The sequence below is a fragment of the Oncorhynchus masou genome, chromosome 20, assembly GCF_036934945.1.
Source record: "Oncorhynchus masou masou isolate Uvic2021 chromosome 20, UVic_Omas_1.1, whole genome shotgun sequence".
Taxonomy (NCBI): Eukaryota; Metazoa; Chordata; class Actinopteri; order Salmoniformes; family Salmonidae; genus Oncorhynchus; species Oncorhynchus masou.
The window spans coordinates 11,286,477-11,308,584 of NC_088231.1; the positions used below are offsets into that span (position 1 = coordinate 11,286,477).

Below are 22,108 nucleotides of genomic sequence, written 5' to 3' on the forward strand. Positions count from 1 at the left end.
CCAAAAGCACAAACTCAGCCACCTGAGCATGCACACAGGCACACCTACACACACACGCACACACACCTACACATTCAATATACTAACCGAAGCCCTCGATCCAGAGAAGTGACGCATTCTAATTTAATTTCTATCTCTTTGTGTATTTTTCATTTTCACTTCTCTTTCACCTCCTCCCTCCATTTCCACAGCGGAGGAGAGGAGGATAGATAAACGTGTGATGATGAAAAGAGACAGCGGTGGTGCGATCTGAGATGGAGGGCCTCGGAGGGAGGAGACTAGAGGAGAGGAGTCTTTTATTCCCTCCATAAAGCAGGCTGTTTATGGCGACGCTGGCAGAGCCAATGTGTTCAATTGAGTTGTGGATAACCCTGTTATATAACCCTGCTATTGGCTCTTACATCTCTCTCTCTCTCTCTCTCTCCTGCTCACTCCCTCTCTCTCTCCTGCTCTCTCCCTCTCCTGCTCTCTCCCTCTCCCTCTCTCTCTCCTGCTCTCTCCCTCTCCTGCTCTCTCCCTCTCTCTCTCTCCTGCTCTCTCCCTCTCCTGCTCTCGCCCTCTCTCTCTCTCTCTCCTGCTCTCTCCCTCTCCTGCTCTCTCCCTCTCTCTCTCTCTCCTGTACTAGTGGTGAGAACAGCCAATAAAATATGCTATTTTGTTTGCTATTTCCAGATTGATGTATCACTTAAGTATGGTGTCCTACCGGTATAAAATGTTAGTCTAAAACGGTATAGTCAGTTAAGCTCGTTCGGAAGTTGGTTTTCCTCACCCTAGTATTGTAAATGATTTTAGCGTTCACACATTGTTTTAGCGTACTGTAAAGCATTTAGCTCTCCAGGGTGCGTGACTCTGTGTGTGTTTTTCATTTGTTGAAATATTTAACTAGGCAGTTAAGAACAAATTCTTAACTGCCTGTTCAGTGGCAGAACGACAGATTTGTACCTTGTCAGCTTGGAGATTTTAACTTACAACCTTCCGGTTACTAGTCCAACGCTCTAACCACTAGGCTCCCCCTGCCACCCTGTCTGTGTGTGTGTGTGTGTGTGTGTGTGTGTGTGTGTGTGTGTGTGTGTGTGTGTGTGTGTGTGTGTGTGTGTGCGCGCGTGTGTGTGTGTGTATTTACTACCCATTTGTCTTAGACTTGATTTATATTACCCATACATACACTACATTGGATATGCGATAGGCACTTCAGTATTATTTATGACCTTATCAAATTGCCAGGTGTCTGGATTGCATGGTTTATGTGCAACACATTCCAATGATATATTTCATATTTCATGTTGTGGAAAAGGGAGAGAGAGAGAGGTGGAGAGGTATTCAGAAAAAAAGTCATACATCAAATGGAAAATCGAATATGTTTGTTTAAAAAAACAATGTGAGCGTTCTTATCAATTTCCTAATTAAAAAGACAATTCATTCGAAATTGAAAAGAAATGGTGATACTTTTTAATTGAATTTAGCTACCTTATTCAGTTCAAAAGGCTCCTTTCAACCAAAACATTATCTTTGTTCGCACGTATCAGTGAAAAGATAGATAGAGACGAAGTCTACATGGAAACGTGGCTGCATTTAAAACGTTTTGAAACTATAATTAAATATTCGGATTAAAAAACATGACAATGATAATAATATCTTGACAAAGTTCAATGACTTCTTCCATGAGTATTGAAATCAAACGGCAACAGAGGATAGATATAATTGCTCTATCCATTCAATAGCATCTCTGTGCCCGATACCTACACTACGGGGCCAAAAGGGTTTCTCAGTGCTCTGATAGTGGGCCAGCCATAACCAGTTTCCTTTGACATAATGGACTTGTAGAGTGACTGCGAGAGCAAAGGCATGCATGTGGCGGGGGCCACTATTGTTAATTGACTGGAGGTGGCGTGACGCTGTGCAGCATTACTATGCTAATCCCCCCATATCTCCTTCCACATCTCCAGAGCTCTCCAACAACGGGTTGAGGAGAGAGACGCTAACATAAGCATGTGGCCATAGAGACAATAATATTAGCGTTAGCCTGTTGACATATATAAGCTATGTAAGCGTTAGCACAAGGCCATAGAGAATAAACAGTTTGTTAGTATTAGCATGAGGCCATAAATAAGCTATATTAGCATTGATGTCCTAAACACGCTAATGTTAGTGTTAGCATTGAATCCACGAGCTGACAAGGTATAAATCTGCCGTTCTGCCCCTGAACAAGGCAGTTAACCCACTGTTCCCCGGTAGGCCGTCATTGTAAATAAGAATTTCTCCTTAACTGACTTGCCTAGTAAAAATAAAGGTTAAATAAAATAAAATATAGATGATATGTTAACATTAGCAGGAGGATAGAAAAGCAATATTAGCATTAGCATGAGGCTGTAGGGCGGACATGTTAGCATTAGCATGCGGGGATACTGTACAATAGCTAGAACTAGCAGGTTAGCGACGTCAACACATTCTATTGTTTTTTTCCCAGAGCATATACATTACATTGAAGGGAAGTTAATGCAACATGGCAGGCTCAGAGAAAAGACAAGAGGCTGAGCTACTTGGAGAAACGTAAAGGGGCGGGGGAATCATAGTTGTCGTGACATCGAGGTGTTGAGTTGCAGGCCGGGCTAATGAAAGCTGATCCAGGGAAAGAGAGGAGAAAGGTATGGAGCGGCAAAGGAGTGTGTGTGTGTTTGTCCATGAGATGTGTGTGTATGCACGTGTCTCTGTGTGTCTATGATGTGCGTGTGTGTGAGACAGGCATGGGAGGCTGTCTTCTGACACAACAGGTGAGAATGATAATGAGTCGCGGATTGAGTGATGAGGGATTATCACCTCGGAATGAGACCTTTCACACTCCTCCCTCTCTCATCCTCCCATCTCTAATCCAACCCCCTCGAGTACCCACACACCCCTGTTCTATCCCTTCATCTCTGCTCCATGCCGCGACTCTCTCTCTCTCTCTAATGTTATCTACTTATCCTTCATCTTCCTCTCCACCCCTCCTTGTCCTCCACTCATACCTCTGCCATGCTATACCCATCCATCTCTCATTCACAAAACAGCTCTCAAACACCTGGGCCTCCCCCTACATCCATCTATCCATCCACTTTTTGACTAATTTAAAACTCAAAATCTCTCCACTCTCATTATGTCCCTCTCCAAAATCATCACTTCACATGTTCATTATCCTGACATAAGTACGATCAATCCACAAAAAAAGTACTATGCAATCCACAAAGAAATACAAAAATGCCAAATTAAAGCTAAAAGGTATTAATTTGATGACTACAGGAGAGCACAGAGTCTGACACCATGGCTTGACTTGATTTTTAAAAATTTAAAAATTTGTAACCAGGCAAGTCAGTTAGGAACAAATTCTTATTTACAACGACAGCCTAGGAACAGTGGGTTAACTGCCTTGTTCAGGGGCAAAACGACAGCTTTTTACCTTGTCAACTTGGGGATGTCACGCCCTGGTCTAAGTATTTTGTGTTTTCTTTATCTATTTGGTCAGGCCAGGGTGTGACATGGGTTTTTGTATGTGGTGTGTTTTTGTATTGGGGTTTTTTCCACATGTATTGGGATGGTAGCTTAGTGGGGTGTTCTAGGTGTATCTATGGCTGTCTGAAGTGGTTCTCAATCAGAGGCAGGTGTTTATCGTTGTCTCTGATTGGGAACCATATTTAGGCAGCCATATTCTTTGAGTGTTTCGTGGGTGATTGTCCTTATTGTCCTTATGTCCTTTTCCTGTCCTTGTTCGGTGTTAGTTTACACCAGTATAGGCTGTTTTCGGTTTTCTTGTTACGTTTGTTGTTTTTTGTATTTTGATTCGTGTTTACTTTTGTTTATTAAACATGGATCGCAATCTACACGCCGCATTTTGGTCCGACTCTCCTTCGCCTAAAGAAAACCGTAACAGAATCACCCACCACAACAGGACCAAGCGGCGTGGTGACAGGCAGCGGCAGCAGGAGCAACAAAGTTTGGAGTATACGACTTGGGAGGAAATAGACAGGTGGGCGGTCGACCCAGGGAGAGTGCCGGAGCCCGCCTGGGATTCGCTGGAGCAGTGCGAAAAGGGTTATAAGAGAATGGAGTTGGAGAGACAAGCACGGCGGCTCGGAAGGAAGCCCGGGAGTCAGCCCCAAAAATTTATTGGGGGGGGGGGGGCTCAGGGAGAGTGTGGCAGAGTCAGGAGTCAGACCTGAGCCAACTCCCCCTGTTTATCGTGAGGAGCCAAGGAGGAGACCAGAACCAGAGCCGGTGTTGGAGGTGAGCGAAGCAGAGACTGTGAAGGAGTTAATGGGGAAATTGGAGGAGGGAGTTATGAGGGAGTTGCTGCGTTGGTGCTTTAAGCATGGAATTCGCCCGACGGAGCGTGTCGGGGATTTGATGGCACCTGGGTCAGCGCTCCATACTCGTCCTGAGGTGCGTGTTAGTCGGCTGGTGAAGATTGTGCCAGCCTCACGCACCAGGCCTCCTGTGCACCTCCCTAGCCTTGCACGTCCTGTGCCAGCCCTGCTCTCAAGATCTCCAGTACACCTTCACGGTCTAGCCCATCCTGTGCCACCTCCACACACCAGCCCTCCGGTGGCAGCTCACCGCACCAGGCTTCCTGTGCGTGTCCTCGGCCCAGTACCACCAGTGCCAGCACCACGCACCAGGCCTTCAGTGCGCTTCGCCTGTCCAGCGCTGCCGGAGTCTCCCGCCTGTTTAGCGCTGCCAGAGCCTTCCTCCTCTCCAGCGCTGCTGGAGTCTCTCGCCTATCCAGCGCTGCCAGAGCCTTCCTCCTCTCCTGCGCTTCCGGAGTCTCCCGCCTGTTTAGCGCTGCCAGAGCCTTCCTCCTCTACAACACTGCTGGAGTCTCCTGCCTGTTCAGCACAGCCAGAGCTGCCAGTCTACATGGAGCAGCCAGAGCTGCCAGTCTGCATGGAGCAGCCAGAGCTGCCAGTCTGCATGGAGCAGCTAGAGCTGCCAGTCTGCATGGAGCTGCCAGTCTGCAAGGAGCTGCCAGTCTGCAAGGAGCTGCCAGAGCTGCCAGTCTGCATGGAGCTGCCAGAGCTGCCAGTCTGCAAGAAGCCGCCAGAGCTGCCAGTCTGCAAGAAGCCGCCAGAGCTGCCAGTCTGCAAGAAGCCGCCTGAGCTGCCATTCTGCATGGAGCAGCCAGAGCCGTCAGTCAGTATGGAGCAGCCAGAGCCGTCAGTCAGCATGGAACAGCAAGAGCTGCCAGTCAGCATGGAGCAGCCAGAGCCGTCAGTCTGCCAGGATCCGCCAGTCAGCCAGACTCTTCCAGATCCACCAGTCAGCCAGACTCTTCCAGATCCGCCAGTCAGCCAGACTCTTCCAGATCTGCCAGTCAGCCAGACTCTTCCAGATCCGCCAGTCTGCCAGGATCCACCAGTCAGCCAGACTCTTCCAGATCCGCCAGTCTGCCAGGATCCACCAGTCAGCCAGACTCTTCCAGATTCGCCAGCCAGCCAGGATCTGCCAGAGCCAACTACCTGCCTGAGCTTCCTCTCAGTGCTGAGCTTCCTCTCAGTGCTGAGCTTCCCTCAGTCCCGAGCTTCCCCTCAGTCCCGAGCTTCCCCTCAGTCCCGAGCTGCCCCTCAGTCCCGAGCTGCCCCTCAGTCCCGAGCTGCCCCTCAGTCCCGAGCTGCCCCTCAGTCCCGAGGTTCCTGGGTGAGGACTACTAGGCCATGGTCGGCGGTGAGGGTGGCCTATCTAAGGACGCGAGGAAGAGGGACTAAGACATTGTTAGAGTGGGGTCCACATCCCGCGCCGGAGCCGCCACCGTGGACAGGCGCCCACCCGGACCCTCCCCTATGGGTTTTGGTATGTGGCCCGGGAGTCCGCACCTTGTGGGGGGGGGGGGGGTTCTGTCACGCCCTGGTCTAAGTATTTTGTGTTTTCTTCATTTATTTGGTCAGGCCAGGGTGTGGCATGGGTTTTTGTATGTGGTGTGTTTTTGTATTGGGGTTTTTTCACATGTATTGGGATGATAGCTTAGTGGGGTGTTCTAGGTGTATCTATGGCTGTCTGAAGTGGTTCTCAATCAGAGGCAGGTGTTTATCGTTGTCTCTGATTGGGAACCATATTTAGGCAGCCATATTCTTTGAGTGTTTCGTGGGTGATTTTTCTTATTGTCCTTATTTCCTTTTCCTGTCCTTGTTCGGTGTTAGTTTACACCAGTATAGGCTGTTTTCGGTTTTCTTGTTACGTTTGTTGTTTTTTTGTAATTTGATTCGTGTTTACTTTTGTTTATTAAACATGGATCGCAATCTACACGCCGCATTTTGGTCCGACTCTCCTTCGCCTAAAGAAAACCGTAACAGGGGATTTGATCAAGCAACCTTTCGGTTACTGGCCCAAGGCTCTAACCACTAGGCTACCTACCACAGATGAATGAAAGAAAGAAAGAAAAGTGAAGAACCCCTCGTATCATCAGCTCCTTCCTGTAGGTGTATGGCTCCTACTCTATGTCCATAATTGGCATTCATGGGATGGTGATGCTATAGCTTATCGCTCACAATGTTACCGGGGGCAAAATGTATTTAATCCCCCAGGCTGTAAATATTTGTACAAACTATATTAGCGAGTCGACTCACGAACAGGACTGGAGAACATAGCCTTCCTTGTGTTTCTATTGATAGTCTGGGGCTGGTGAGGTCGGGGGCTGTGTGTGTGGGTCAGCTAAAGGCATACCACAGTTGGTGTGTGTTTAGTCTGAAGAGATTAACCTCAGTGTACATATGATATGGCGTCTGTCTGTCTCTTCTCTCTAGGAGCTATGAGTGTGTGTGTGTGCCTGTGTGTGTGCGCGTCTCTCTCCCTTTATGAGCTAAGGAATATGGTGCGAAGAATTCAAGTAAGAGATATTTTAAATAAATGAGTGACGTTAAGAAGCAGTTGATCAAGCCATTACAATGGTGTTGATCTAACCTTCTCATTTTCTCTACATGATAGTGGAATAACGTGTCTTTGATGAAAAGCTTGTCTCTCTGATATTCACTGAGTGTTTAAAGGAATAACCCCTAGGCTGAAATCCAGCCAGTGATTTGTATGCATGTCTGTAACACGGTACAAATCATGTACAGAGACTTGTATGGCAGTATTATCATTATTGATGTCATTTTGTACGATTTCAAATAGAGGTAAAATATTCACATTGTTGATATTGCTGAATTAAAAACCTGTTGTTGATATACTGTCATAATGAAAGGTGTAGTAAAACACAGTATATTGTCATCAAAAAGAGCAGTCAATCACTGTTGGATTTTATTGTCTTTCTGCAGGGGAAGTTTATAAAGCATTAGGTTTATGGCAAAGGCTTTAATTATAGTCTATTCTGGTAGGCAAGGAGACATTTAAGGCACGCACGCACGCACGCACGCACACACGCACACACACACACACACACACACACACACACACTTGTTTCCTAAATCAGGGTTGTCGATCACACCCTGCTTGGCCTTAATCTACTTGCTCTCAGAGGCTATGTTTAGAGTTGTTGAAGTTGTGGGGTCGGGATTCCCCAATGTGGAAATGTGTGACGTGTGTGTGTGTGTGTGTGTCAGGGTACATAAGAAGCTATCCTTTTGTTATTATTCACTGACCATGCTGAGAGGACCCTGTGTGTGTATAGAGAGTTATTCATCTGCAGACGTGAGAGAGAGAGAAAGAGAGAGGTCTTTGAATGCATTAAGCACCACCATGTTAAGTGGTCGGTGACGTACACAGGTTCTAAGACTCACTCTTAGAACCTCACAGAGAGAACTGAAGCTCTCCGTCACTGAGTGGGACTTAAACCAGACTCTATACAAGATCTCAAATGGAGGAGACAATAGATGAAGTAGCAAAGGTGATGGAACACTAGAACACTCAACAGGGCTTTAGATGTAATTGGTGAAAAGAGCTAGCTAGCGTTAGTTATAGTGTCTGCTCAACAGGGCTTTAGATGTAATTGGTGAAAAGAGCTAGCGAACGTTAGCTATAGTGTCTCCACAACAGGGCTTTAGATGTAATTGGTGAAAAGAGCTAGCGAACGTTAGCTATAGTGTCTCCACAACAGGGATTTAGATGTAATTGGTGAAAAGAGCTAGCGAACGTTAGCTATAGTGTCTCCACAACAGGGCTTGCTATGTTATTGTCATGGTGAAAGGAGCTAGCTAACGTTAGCGTTCGTCTCCAGGGGATTTTCTCTTTCTGTCCTCCTAATATGAGTAATGGTAACAGAAGAGGAGGAGGGTGGTTGAAGTGGGCTTATTGAGTTAAACAGTTATGACGGAGACCATTCTCTAAGTGGGTGGTGGTGAGAGGGTGTGTGAGTAATTGTCATTATTTTAATGTACCCTGTCTTTACTTCTATAAGTATATCTGGCTATATTACTTTACTATGGCTTCATTGTTGCAAAAAAAGGGTATATATAAGAACTGAGGTGAGATGGAGGGAAGGGAAGCCAAAAAACGAAACAAAAATTAAGCAATGTTGTCGTGTAGCAAGTTGACAAAAGACCCGAGACAGCATCTGAAGCTTAAAATAAATGGGCATCTCTTGAACATTTCTTAGACAACGCAGTGTAATTATTTCCCTTAAAAGATGCAGCTGTTATTTTATGTGATCTGTCAACTATGGAAATATTTCTGTTTAGAAATATATATATATTACAAGTCATGCTGTCATGCTGTCATTTATATATATACAAGTCATGCTGTCAATAGAGAATGATTTCTGTTTTTATATATAGGATCTTTACTTTGTTGCCAGGCCGACCACCATAGTTGAGAAGATTTAAAGAGGACTTCACAGAAGGAGCCAACATGAAGCAAGATGATGTAAGATGAGATGATGTGTAGTAAAATACTCCTCGTCGGCAAACTACGTTTCCAATAAAACCTTAAAAGGGATGATACCTGCTCATCAACATCCTCTGAAAGTGAAAGAGAACCTTTGAAGACTGGAGAGCTCTCCTTCCTACTCTTGAATTATTACACTTTTCTTTCATCATTTCTTCTCGAGCCACAATGTCAAGAATAATGTCTGGTTTAGAAATGATGCGCTTGATTTGCGATTCAATTTGTGATGGGGGATCATTTATCAAATCCCACCGTCACATTTTGATCCTATTTTCAGTACAGGGGCTCAAAATATTCTCTCTCCTCTACTTCTACGACTCCGGCTGCCAAGAAAGTTCACTGTTTAGTTTATTTCCCTGACAGGCTCTTGTGTATACACACGAAACAAGACCACTACCTCCCTTTGCACACACACACACACACACACACACACACACACACACACACACACACACACACACACACACACACACACACACACACACACACACACACACACACACACACACACACACACACACACACACACACACACACATCCTAACTGGCATATTCCCTTAAAAGTGCACTACATTTGAACAACATTATAGAGAATAGGGTGCCATTTGGGGCAGACAGGGAGTGCTCAAATCCGCTAGTGTGAGCCAAACGTGTTGAAAAGGTGCCTACAAAGCAAGTGAGAGAGGGAATCTGATACTGTGAGTACTCTGTGCTGTAGTGTTTGTCCATGTTGGAGCCAGAGCTTGGGTTAAAAGTCTTCCTACACATAGCAAGGGAGGATCTCTCTCACACACAGACACACAGACACACAGACACACAGACAGACAGACACACAGACACACAGACAGACAGACACACAGACAGACAGACAGACACACAGACAGACAGACACACAGACAGACACACACACACACACACACACAGAGGGTCATGGTGTGGTGTTGAACCGGGACTATCCCACTGGCTCTGAATTGACCGCTGCATTCATGTGTTGTGTTTTTTCCTTCCCCCTGGGCCCCGTTGCCATGGTGGAACTGTATTCCCTGTGGTGGGGGGTTTGGTTTTGGAGTAACACAAGCTTTAATCCCCTCTTATTAATAATAGATTTATACATATTGTTTTGTCAATAAGAGATGAGGAGGACAGCCAAGGTCATACAGGAGGATGGCATGGACAGGAGGAGAGACAGAGAGAGAGAGAGAGAGAGAGAGAGAATGAGGGACATATAGGAAGAGAAAATGGATGGCGAGGGACATGACGCCAGCTAGTCCCCCCCGATCTCCAGCTGCCCGACACGCCTGTAGCAGATGAGGTCTGGGGTTATGGTTGGTCCTGGTGTTGGAGACAGATGAACCATAAATAAAAGGCCAGAGGGACAGAGAGGGAATGAGAGTGTGTGTGAGTTTGTGTGTGTGTGTGTGTGTGTGTGTGTGTGTGTGTGTGTGTGTGTGTGTGTGTGTGTGTGAGAGAGAGAGAGAAACAGGGCCTCCCTTAGGAGAGCCAGGTGTGTTATTCAAGGGTCCCTTTACACACTGTTTGGCCTGGCACCTCTCTGGTCATAAAATATAAAACTATACAGCCAGGGCTTTTCACACACATATCACCCAGAGGCCCCCGGCCCTGCTTAACTCTACAGCTACACTGTCCTGTCCCTCCATCCCTCCATCCCTCCATTGCTGCCTTGTAATGTTACATTGCCATGTCAGGGTTTTTTCTTCTCCTCTTTTTCTTTCATTCATTCATTCTTTTTCTGGAGAAGAAGGGTGGGAAACATTCTGGACAAAAAAAGATACAAATAGGTACAAATTGACTTTTGGATCTGAGGTCGGGGTTAGAGAGTGCGCTCACAAAAGAGTAGCGTCCCGTAACTTATAGATTCAGACGCACACATTCACTCTGGCAGCTACACACACAAGCACAGAAACACACACACAAGGGCACATACAGCAACACACACACACACACACACACACACACACACACACACACACACACACACACACACACACACACACACACACACACACACACACACACACACACACACACACACACACACAGAGACACAGGAGGGAGATTTGTTTTGTGTAACAATGAAAGCATGAATGAACAGTGCAGGTAACTGTTTGAAACAGGGGGAAGGTAGAGGAAGAGATAACAAGAGAGGAGGTGGTGGAAGAGACCCATTAACACTATAACACCTGAGCCAGACTGCAGTCTACTAATAATACAGCAGAGGCACAAATCAATGTGTGTGTGTTTAAATCTCCCTCTAATGTGTCCCTAGTCATTGATTGACAAGTCCAAAAGCTGTAGAATAACACGTGAGAGGAAAGCCTTTGTGTCTGAGCAGGGTGTGTGCTCGCACTCTCTCTCTCTGTGTGTGTTCTCTGTATGATCCTAGTTCTAAAGAAGACTAGAGCTGAGGAGGGTTACACTAAAGAAATACACTCACTGTACTCTCAGGTTTTAGATTTCTTGGTGAGTTTCACTGTGTTGAAACATCAGTACACGTTTGGGTTGCCAGATAGGCTCTGCTTTGATTTGCAAGGTCACCAATCAGTATAGTTAATGGGTTGGCTGAGGTAAGGGGTGCCAAATTGGTTGAATTGGTTACATACGAATACTAGTTTGCCCACTTTAACTAGTTTTGGTATGCCAGTTTAGCTAAGGCATGGTTCCCAAGGTTGACTACCTTGCCAGGTATTCTCAAAATAAAAAAAGAGTTTTGTGATCATGTCTAAATGCAATCAAGGTATGAAATTATTGTTAATTTCAAATACAATCTATTGTTGGGTTTAGTTGAAGTGTACAAATAATTATAATTATGTTCTAGCCTCAGCTCTGACAAAAATCATCCCGCAGCTGAATTTAGTTACCCATCACTGGTTATGTTTTCAAGGTATGCTAATGTTATATTATAATCCATAATGCCTTGATTTAACGCAATCTGTTACCAGATTTGAGATTTGGGTAGCAAGGTTTTCTTAATTCATGTTTAATACAGTTGCCATGTATTTTTTTAATATATTCAAATCTTACCTGCTCTCCAGTGGCACATTGCTGCCCAGGACCCAGCTGTCCTGCAGCGGCACGGACTCGGGTGTGGTTTGCAGCTCGGCGGGGAGGGCGGCCGGTGGGGCCGGGCTGGGGTTACGGTTACGGCTGCTCAGGGAGTTGTGGTTGAGCGCGGTGACCAACGGCTGCTGCTTGTGGGGAGGCAGGGCTGGCGGCAGCGTGGACTGGCCCTGCTGATGGTGATTGGGCGGTTGCTCTGTATAGGAGAGGACATAAGAGATGGGGAAGGGTTAATGATTTGGAGTTTGATGGAGAAAGGAAAATACCTGTGAGTTAGTTACAGTTAGTTATAGGTTTGAGCAAACGAAGATGACAAAAAGATGACAACAACAGAATATTGTGTTCAGTAAATGTACTGATGCTCACTGGGACTCTGGAGCCTCTCTCTCTCTCTATCTCTCTCCCATATGCTACCATCCTGGGTAATTAATCATCCCACTTAAGTAAACCTATCTGGATGAGCACGGGCATCATTACAACACAACATCTGGCTGCTATTACAACACTACAATGATGGACTAAACCAGTGAACACTGCTGCCACACACACACACACTCACCCACCCACCCACACACACCCACCCACCCACCCACCACACCACACCCACCCACCCACACACACACACACACACACACACACACACACACACACACACACACACACACACACACACACTCACACAAACAACTCACACACAAGAACACACACGCACACACACACACAAACAAGCTCAAACCCCCCCCACTCCCTCAGTACTGCTCGGTTTACCTCAGAGCCTGAAAGATGGCAGTTCTAATACCGACAACGTCTCAGAGATGATGATTACAGGCGGTTACACACGAGGGGGTGGGGGGAGACAAATGATAAAACCGGTCAGAGAACAACAGGTCACAGCGAACGTCGTTACAGGTTAGACCGCCTCTAATCTGCCCTCTGGGTTACAGTCTGAGAAGGCTAGTGGAATGAGCAGAGCGCAAACAAGGAGGAGGTGGCGGGAGGAGAGGATATTTCAGCGATCTTATTCTCCGAGAGCGGTGTTTAAATGAGGGCGGGGTGAAGAGAGGAAGAAGAGGGGAGATTCTAGCTATTCCTCCAGATATTCTCCTAGCTCGCTGTGGAGACCATCAGTGAGAGATCAACAGCAGACGTTTCATTACGGTTCTTAACTGAACGTTCCATATCTGATTACGAGGCTGGTAGAACTAATGACCTTCACAGCCCTGCAGTCTACCGCACTCTGCAGTGTTGTGGTAGCTCTTCTACAGAGCTGCAGCAATTACCTCCTAACACACATTGCTGCCACACACACACCACTTACACACTCTCATAAACAACCAACTGAAACAGTCATTATTATTCAAACTCCCACACAAATATTCCCGGCAGACACACACACACACAGACTCACACACAGACACACACACCCACACACACACAGTGAGAGTAAGGAAAAGAGCATAGATAGTGTTTTAATTCCGGGGTGCTGGGTTCCTGGCTTCAGATTCTAGTAGGGTGAGGCCAGGTGATGTAGATTTTTCTTGTGCCCGCGCCAATTCGTTGATATATATGTTGAAGAGGGTGGGGCTTAAGCTGCATCCCTGTCTCACCCCACAGCCCTGTGGGAAGAAATGTGTGTGTTTGTTGCCTATTTTAACCGCACACTTGTTGTTTGTGTACATGGATTTTATGATGTTGTATGTTTTCCCCCCAACACCAATTTCCATCAATTTGTATAGCAGACCCTCATGCCAAATCAACAAAGCATGAGAAGACTTTGCCTTTGTTTTGTTTGTTTGTCAATTAGGGTGTGCAGGGTGAATACGTGGTCTGTTGTACGGTAATTTGGTAAAAAGCCAATTTGACATTTGCTCAGTACATTGTTATCACTGAGGAAATGTACGAGTCTGTTGTTAATGATAATGCAAAGGATTTTCCCAAGGTTGCTGTTGATGCATATCCCACGGTTGTTATTGGGGTCAAATTTGTCTCCACTTTTGTGGATTGGGGTGATCAGTCCTTGGTTCCAAATATTGGGGAAGATGCCAGAGCTAAGGATGATGTTGAAGAGTTTTAGTAAAGCCAATTGGTATTTGTTGTCTGTATATTTGATAATTTCATTGACGGTACCATCAACACCACATGCCTTTTTGGGTTGGAGGGTTTTTATTGTCTCTCTCTCTTTCGCTCTCTCTCTGTTGGTCTCTCTGCCTCTCGGTCTCTCTGCCTCTCGGTCTCTCTGCCTCTCGGTCTCTCTGCCTCTCGGTCTCTCTGCCTCTCGGTCTCTCTGCCTCTCGGTCTCTCTTCCTCTCGGTCTCTCTCCCTCTTGGTCTCTCTCCCTCTCAGTCTCTCTGCCTCTTGGTCTCTCTGCCTCTCGGTCTCTCTCCCTCTCGGTCTCTCTCCCTCTCGGTCTCTCTGCCTCTCGGTCTCTCTGCCTCTCGGTCTCTCTGCCTCTCGGTCTCTCTGCCTCTCGGTCTCTCTGCCTCTCGGTCTCTCTGCCTCTCGGTCTCTCTGCCTCACGGTCTATGGAATCAGCACTGAGCTCTAGCTCTAGACCCAAATCCCCTTTACGTTGGTCCTGGATTACATACAAACCACTTGTAATACGAGACCCCGCTATCCTCCCAAACATCCCCCAAGCTATCCTCCCTCCCTGGGGAGCTTGATTCTTCACACCACTTCCAGCTTCCTCTCTTCTCTCCTTTTCTTCAGATGGCAGCCTGGCTATTTAAAATGTGTTGTTATTATTATCTATCCTGATGCCTAGTCACTTTACCATGCCTCCATGTACATATCTACCTCTAATACCTTATTATTATTATTATCTATCATGATGTCTAGTCACTTTGATGTCTAGTCTACATTGATATGGTACTGGAACTTCCTGTATGTAGCTCTACATTGATATCTAGTACTGGAACTTCCTGTTTGTACCTCTACATTATATGGTATTATTATTTATCATGATGTCTAGTCACTTTACCAGCCTCTTATCAGAGCGACTTACAAATTATTAATTCACCTTCTGACATCCAGTGATTCAGCCACTTTACCTAGTGCATCTAAATCATTTAAGGGGGGGGTGATTACATTGATATGGTACTGGAACTTCACTGTATGGAGCCTACATTGATATGGTACTGGAACTTCCTGTATGTAGCTCTACATTGATATGGTACTGGAACTTCCTGTTTGTAGCTCTACATTGATATGGTACTGGTACATTTACATTTAAGTCATTTAGCCCTACATTGATATGGTACTGGAACTTCCTGTATTAGCTCCACATTGATATGGTACTGGTACTTCCTGTATGTAGCTCCACATTGATATGGTACTGGAACTTCCTGTATGTAGCTCCACATTGATCTGGTGCTGGAACTCCCTGTATATAGCTCCACATTGATATGGTACTGGAACTTCCTGTATGGAGCTCCACATTGATATGGTGCTGAAACTTCCTGTATGTAGCTCCACATTGATATGGTACTGGAACTTCCTGTATGGAGCTCTACATTGATATGGTACTGGAACTTCCTGTATGTAGCTCCACATTGATATGGTACTGGAACTTCCTGTATGGAGCCCTACATTGATATGGTACTGGAACTTCCTGTATGTAGCTCCACATTGATATGGTACTGGTACTTCCTGTATGTAGCTCCACATTGATATGGTACTGGAACTTCCTGTATGTAGCTCCACATTGATCTGGTGCTGGAACTCCCTGTATATAGCTCCACATTGATATGGTACTGGAACTTCCTGTATGTAGCTCCACATTGATATGGTGCTGAAACTTCCTGTATGTAGCTCCACATTGATATGGTACTGGAACTTCCTGTATGGAGCTCTACATTGATATGGTACTGGAACTTCCTGTATGTAGCTCCACATTGATATGGTACTGGAACTTCCTGTATGGAGCCCTACATTGATATGGTACTGGAACTTCCTGTATGTAGCTCCACATTGATATGGTACTGGAACTTCCTGTATGGAGCCCTACATTGATATGGTACAGGAACTTCCTGTATGGAGCCCTACATTGATATGGTACTGGAACTTCCTGTATGTAGCTCCACATTGATATGGTACTGGAACTTCCTGTATGGAGCCCTACATTGATATGGAACTGGAACTTCCTGTATGGAGCCCTACATTGATATGGTACTGGAACTTCCTGTATGTAGCTCCACATTGATCTGGTGCTGGAACTCCCTGTATATAGCTCCACATTGATATGGTACTGGAACTTCCTGTATGTAGCTCCACATTGATATGGTACTGGAACTTCCTGTATGTAGCTCCACATTGATATGGTACTGGTACTTCCTGTATGTAGCTCCACATTGATATGGTACTGGAACTTCCTGTATGTAGCTCCACATTGATCTGGTGCTGGAACTCCCTGTATATAGCTCCACATTGATATGGTACTGGAACTTCCTGTATGTAGCTCCACATTGATATGGTGCTGAAACTTCCTGTACGTAGCTCCACATTGATATGGTACTGGAACTTCCTGTATGGAGCTCTACATTGATATGGTACTGGAACTTCCTGTATGGAGCCCTACATTGATATGGTACTGGAACTTCCTGTATGGAGCCCTACATTGATATGGTACTGGAACTTCCTGTATGTAGCTCCACATTGATATAGTACTGGAACTTCCTGTATGGAGCCCTACATTGATATGGTACAGGAACTTCCTGTATGGAGCCCTACATTGATATGGTACTGGAACTTCCTGTATGTAGCTCCACATTGATATGGTACTGGAACTTCCTGTATGGAGCCCTACATTGATATGGTACTGGAACTTCTTGTATGGAGCCCTACATTGATATGGTACTGGAACTTCCTGTATGGAGCCCTACATTGATATGGTACTGGAACTTCCTGTATGTAGCTCCACATTGATCTGGTGCTGGAACTCCCTGTATATAGCTCCACATTGATATGGTACTGGAACTTCCTGTATGTAGCTCCACATTGATATGGTGCTGAAACTTCCTGTATGTAGCTCCACATTGATATGGTACTGGAACTTCCTGTATGGAGTTCTACATTGATATGGTACTGGAACTTCCTGTATGTAGCTCCACATTGATATGGTACTGGAACTTCCTGTATGGAGCCCTACATTGATATGGTACTGGAACTTCCTGTATGGAGCCCTACATTGATATGGTACTGGAACTTCCTGTATGTAGCTCCACATTGATATGGTACTGGAACTTCCTGTATGGAGCCCTACATTGATATGGTACTGGAACTTCCTGTATGGAGCCCTACATTGATATGGTACTGGAACTTCCTGTATGGAGCCCTACATTGATATGGTACTGGAACTTCCTGTATGGAGCCCTACATTGATATGGTACTGGAACTTCCTGTATGGAGCCCTACATTGATATGGTAATGGAACTTCCTGTATGGAGCCCTACATTGATATGGTAATGGAACTTCCTGTATGGAGCCCTACATTGATATGGTACTGGAACTTCCTGTATGTAGCTCCAGTATTGTCATTCACTTTATTCCTCTTGTGTTACTGTTTTTATATTAAATTCTGCATTGTTGGGAAGGGCTCGTAAGCAAGTCTTTAACGGAGAAGTCTACACCAGTTGTATTCGGCGCATGTGACAAATAACACTTCATGTGAGTTGATTGAGTGAGTAGGTTCTGATGATACACAGGGATTATGAGAGGAAGATATGGCTTATCGTGAGGGAACGCGACGGTACAGTGCACCGGATGATGTGACTGTGGTTGGTGAGATGGAGATGATCCGTGCTGTTGTCCCCTTTTCCATTCACGTTGATGTGCACACACACACATCACCAGGGTTGAGGGGACATCAGCAGTGACAGTTGATAGTGATCGCCCATGACATGTGCGTAAACACCCCCCTCTCCTGCCATCCCTCCAGCCAGCCCTCCAGCCACCCCACCGAGCTGAGTGTTTGTAGCCCACCCGCGATGCCTGTCGGTGGGGGAGCGGTGGCATGTCATCTGGGCCCTGGTAGTGTCCTTGGCAGCGCGGAGTCAACAGTCAGTGGCATGTTGACACAGTAGCTGGTCTCACACTGCTTCTCTATGGGCTACCAGGCGTCATGTGGAGTAGGATGACAACAAGGCCTATAGACACTGGTCTGAGGTCAGTTTGGTGAGCGAGGGGAGGATACAATGAAGTGGGGAGAGATAGGGGAGGCCCTGGAGGACTCTCCCCCAGGTTGAGGCGGAGGCTGGGTGAGCGTGAGGTTGTTTGATCGTCCGTGAGCTGACATGATGGCTGGCTTCACATCTGGCCCCGGACACGCCTCTCTCCTCCCTCTCTCCTCCCCCGCCCCCCAAAACACACAAAGAGAGAGGGGGAATCCCCGTATCATATGGAGCTAAAGACACTGAGGACAAAGGAAGGGGAAAGGAAACGCATGGTGGACGCTTCGCCATGTGATATCAGAGAAAAGACCAGGGAATAACAGCCTCTCGGTAATAGAGCAAAGAAAGGGAGATGGAGGAGTATAGCCGGGGTAAACCAAGCACACAGCAACGGCACAGAAAAGAACTGGTAGAAGGGGTGTGTGTGTGTGTGTGTGTGTGTGAGAGAGAGAGTGAGAGAGATAGATAGATAGTGAGAGAGAGAGAGACAGAGACAGAGAGAGTGAGAGAGTGAGAGAGAGTGAGAGAGGGTGAGAGAGTGAGAGAGTGGGAGAGAGAGAGAGAGACAGAGAGGTATAGATAGATAGATAGATAGATAGATAGATAGATAGATAGATAGATAGATAGATAGATAGAGACAGATCTAGAGAGAGAGTGGGTGAGTGAGAGAGCGACAGAGAGACAGAGACAGAGAGAAAGAGAGATAAGGAGAGAGAGAGTGAGAGTAAGAGAGCGAGTGAGACAGAGAGAGAAAGAGAGACAGAGAGAGAAACAGAGAGCGAGACAGAGAGGGATGAGCCCGGGGTCACAGCGACATGTCGGCCATGAAATGTTTAGATTTCTATTTTCCTCCGACAACCTGAGCCCTGACCTGGAACTGAATGAAAGCAATCAGCACAAAAGAAGAAAAATCGCTCCCTCTCCTCCTCCCTTCCCTTTTATCTCCTCTCTTCCCTCGCCCCTTCTCTTCCCTCCCTCCTCTCTCCCCTTCCACCTCATCTCTTCCCTCCCTCCTCTCTCCACTTCCACCTCATCTCTTCCCTCGCCCCTTCTCTTCCCTCGCCCCTTCTCTTCCCTCCCTCCTCTCTCCCCTTCCACCTCATCTCTTCCCTCCCTCCTCTCTCCCCTTCCACCTCATCTCTTCCCTCGCCCCTTCTCTTCCCTCCCTCTTCTCTCCCCTTCCACCTCATCTCTTCCCTCCCTCCTCCCTCCCCTTCCACCTCATCTCTTCCCTCTCCCTCTCTCTTTTCTCCTCCTTCTCTCCTCTCTCCTCCAAGGGGCTGAAATGCTACAAGCTCTGGGTTTAACTGCAGTGGAATTAGGGGGGTCTAAAAGGAACGGCGCTGGTTAAGACCCCCAAAGAGCCCTAATTGAAGCTTTGCATTATTTAGCCATTCCTCCATAAGACGTGAGACGAGACACAGAGCCAACATGATGATCCCACCTCTGAGCGCTCAGCGCTGACTTGGCAAGCTCTGCTGTTCTCCGCTAGGACTGTGTGTGTGTGCGTGTGCGTGCGTGTGCGTGTGTGTGCGTGTGTGTGTGCGTGTTCGTGTGCGTCTGGCTATAAATGTTTTTATACATTGGAATAACATGGCATGTGGACAAAAGCAGGTAAATCGGGAAGGCAATATTTAAAGACAGTCAAAGAAATGGAGGAAGGCCAATAAGTAGACACACAGGGGAACACATACACACCCCCCCACACACACAGACAAACAAAGCTGCTCCTTCACACTGCTCGACAGCACACATTACACAGAGCTCAGTATGTATCCATTTCAGTGCCATATGTTTTTGACATGAGTTCAGTTCCCCAGTGAAGCCGAGAGCATCCGTCTCACTACAGGGCTTCCCATCCACTCGCCTTTCACTGGCTCTTAAACACAGACCATTAACATGACACATGGCACCAAGCGTAGCCCAGTTAACCTGGCGAGATGACCTAGACACACAGTACTCTGACTGACCCCTGTAGACTAGACCTTCTAACCCTCTAGTAAGACAGACCAGACAGGATCCAGAGATTCAGGCCTCCACCCACTCAACCTTTCACCGTGGATGCCCAGGCAGAGAGAAGTCGAGAGAGATGGGCAGAGAGAAGTCTAGAGAGGGCACATGAAGAGTGAAGGGTGGGAAGGACCCAAGGGAAGGGCCAGGAGAGGGGCCAAGGTGTAAGCCGACTCGGGCTGCCTAGGTCTGGGGGGAGTGAGTGGAACAGTGTGTGTGTGTGTGTGTGTGATGGATGAGATGTGAGGAGACAGATGCAGGCTTTACGAGAGGCTTGCCTTTGAAACCCAACCCTGACTGATGGACTGCTGCCTGTCATTCATCAGGGGGTCTCCACCCTGTCACACACATGCCCTGCTGTTAGGTTAGTGTCTACACTTTGAAGAAGCCTATCTGATTAGGATTTGTTGGCAGGAGCTAAATTACAGCCCAGGTCCGTTCAGTTTCTAATGGTGAGAGTGATAGCCATTGCTGTGTCTCTGTCTGCGTTTGTGTCTGTATATGTGTGCATGTGTGTGTCTGTGTCTATGTGTGTGTCTGTGTGTGATGACATCCTTTGCCTGGCTGGACCAGAGGGGTTCATGAAGGCTAAGGGAGATTGAGTTGCTTATCTGCTTTCATAATCTAAACCACCTTGTTTTGTTATAGTATTTCCTTCAGGGCCATGTCAGTGTTTAATGGTGAGGTTGATGGCTGTGGGGAGATACAGTGACCTTTTGAAATGAGAGAGAGAGAGAGAGAGAGAGAGAGAGAGAGAGAGAGAGAGAGAGAGAGAGAGAGAGAGAGAGAGAGAGAGAGAGAGAGAGAGAGAGAGAGAGAGAGGAGGACCAGTGGGAGGGGAAGAGTTAAGAGTTAAGGATGAACTAAAGGTGAGTAAGGTGAGTAGAATAGGTTAGAGACCGACTGTGAAGGGTAGAAGACTGTAATTCCCTTCACTTCCACTTTATTTGGCTGTTACTGTGACGGACAGATACAGGAAATATAACTGCCTTTGAAAACAAGATTAGTATTAACATTTTAAACACCACTCACTCAATGCTGGTAGATTTAGTTTGAAGAAATGGAGGAAAAGGGAACTAAATCCTAGGTCACACGTAAGCACACACTCACACACACACGCACACACACACACACACACACACACACACACACACACACACACACACACACACACACACACACACAGACACACACACACACACACACACACACGACAGAGTATGATAATATAGAGTGGGATCGCAGTCCCTCAGTGTGTCATATGGAAGACATCAGTCTCCGCACTGCTGAACCAAAACAAAAATCCCAAAGAGCTGCGCAGTGTTTACGCGCATTCCCCCTCTCTGCAACAACAGCTACCATATGTCCTCTGTCTGGCTGATAAACAGTGTCCCATTCCAATCACCATGTAGTCATGGTCATCTGAAACAGACAGGATTATGGGCCTGTCGCTGGTGTTGTGTTGATTTATTACTGACTGATAGACGGATGTAAAGGAAAACAGTGTTGCACGCACACACACACGCGCACGCACACACACGCGCGCACACGCACGCACGCACGCAGGCAGGCAGGCACACACACACACACAGAGAGCTGTCAGCTGAAGCCTATTCAGGTTTAAATCCTGTCAGAGTCTCTGTCAAGCATCAGGCATATTAAACAGTTCTTCCACAATGAGAAGCTAGAAAAAGCCAAGCTCCAAAATGAGTTTGGTGCCAAAATGTTTACTTCCCACTCAAAGCCCTCTCAGGTGGCATTTATAAAAGCATCACTTCTTTAAATGAAGAAATCAGACCGGGAGTTGAGATGTCCGTCAGTCTGTGTGTGTGTGTATTCACTTCTGCCTTTATGATAACTGGCATCTCCCTCCTCGATCCTTTATCCAATATCCCTGGCGAACGTCAAGCGTGCGGCGCCTGACGTCGAGATGATAAATTGACATTTCAAACAGGCGGCGAGTCGTTGAAAGCGACGGGCCATCATTCTGAGGCTTTGACGAGCATTTTCGG

At 46.6% G+C, this 22,108-nt stretch overlaps 1 protein-coding gene across 2 annotated transcripts in view; it reads right to left on the reverse strand.

Moving 5' to 3' along the window:
• LOC135506975 (teneurin-3-like) overlaps positions 1-22,108 on the reverse strand; it is a 425,857-nt gene that overhangs the window by 147,939 nt on the left and 255,810 nt on the right. For both annotated transcript variants that reach the window (XM_064926416.1, XM_064926417.1), the window contains one exon: positions 11,884-12,115. In XM_064926416.1, the coding sequence (XP_064782488.1) occupies positions 11,884-12,115 (232 nt within the window). The remainder of the gene's footprint in view (positions 1-11,883; positions 12,116-22,108) is intronic.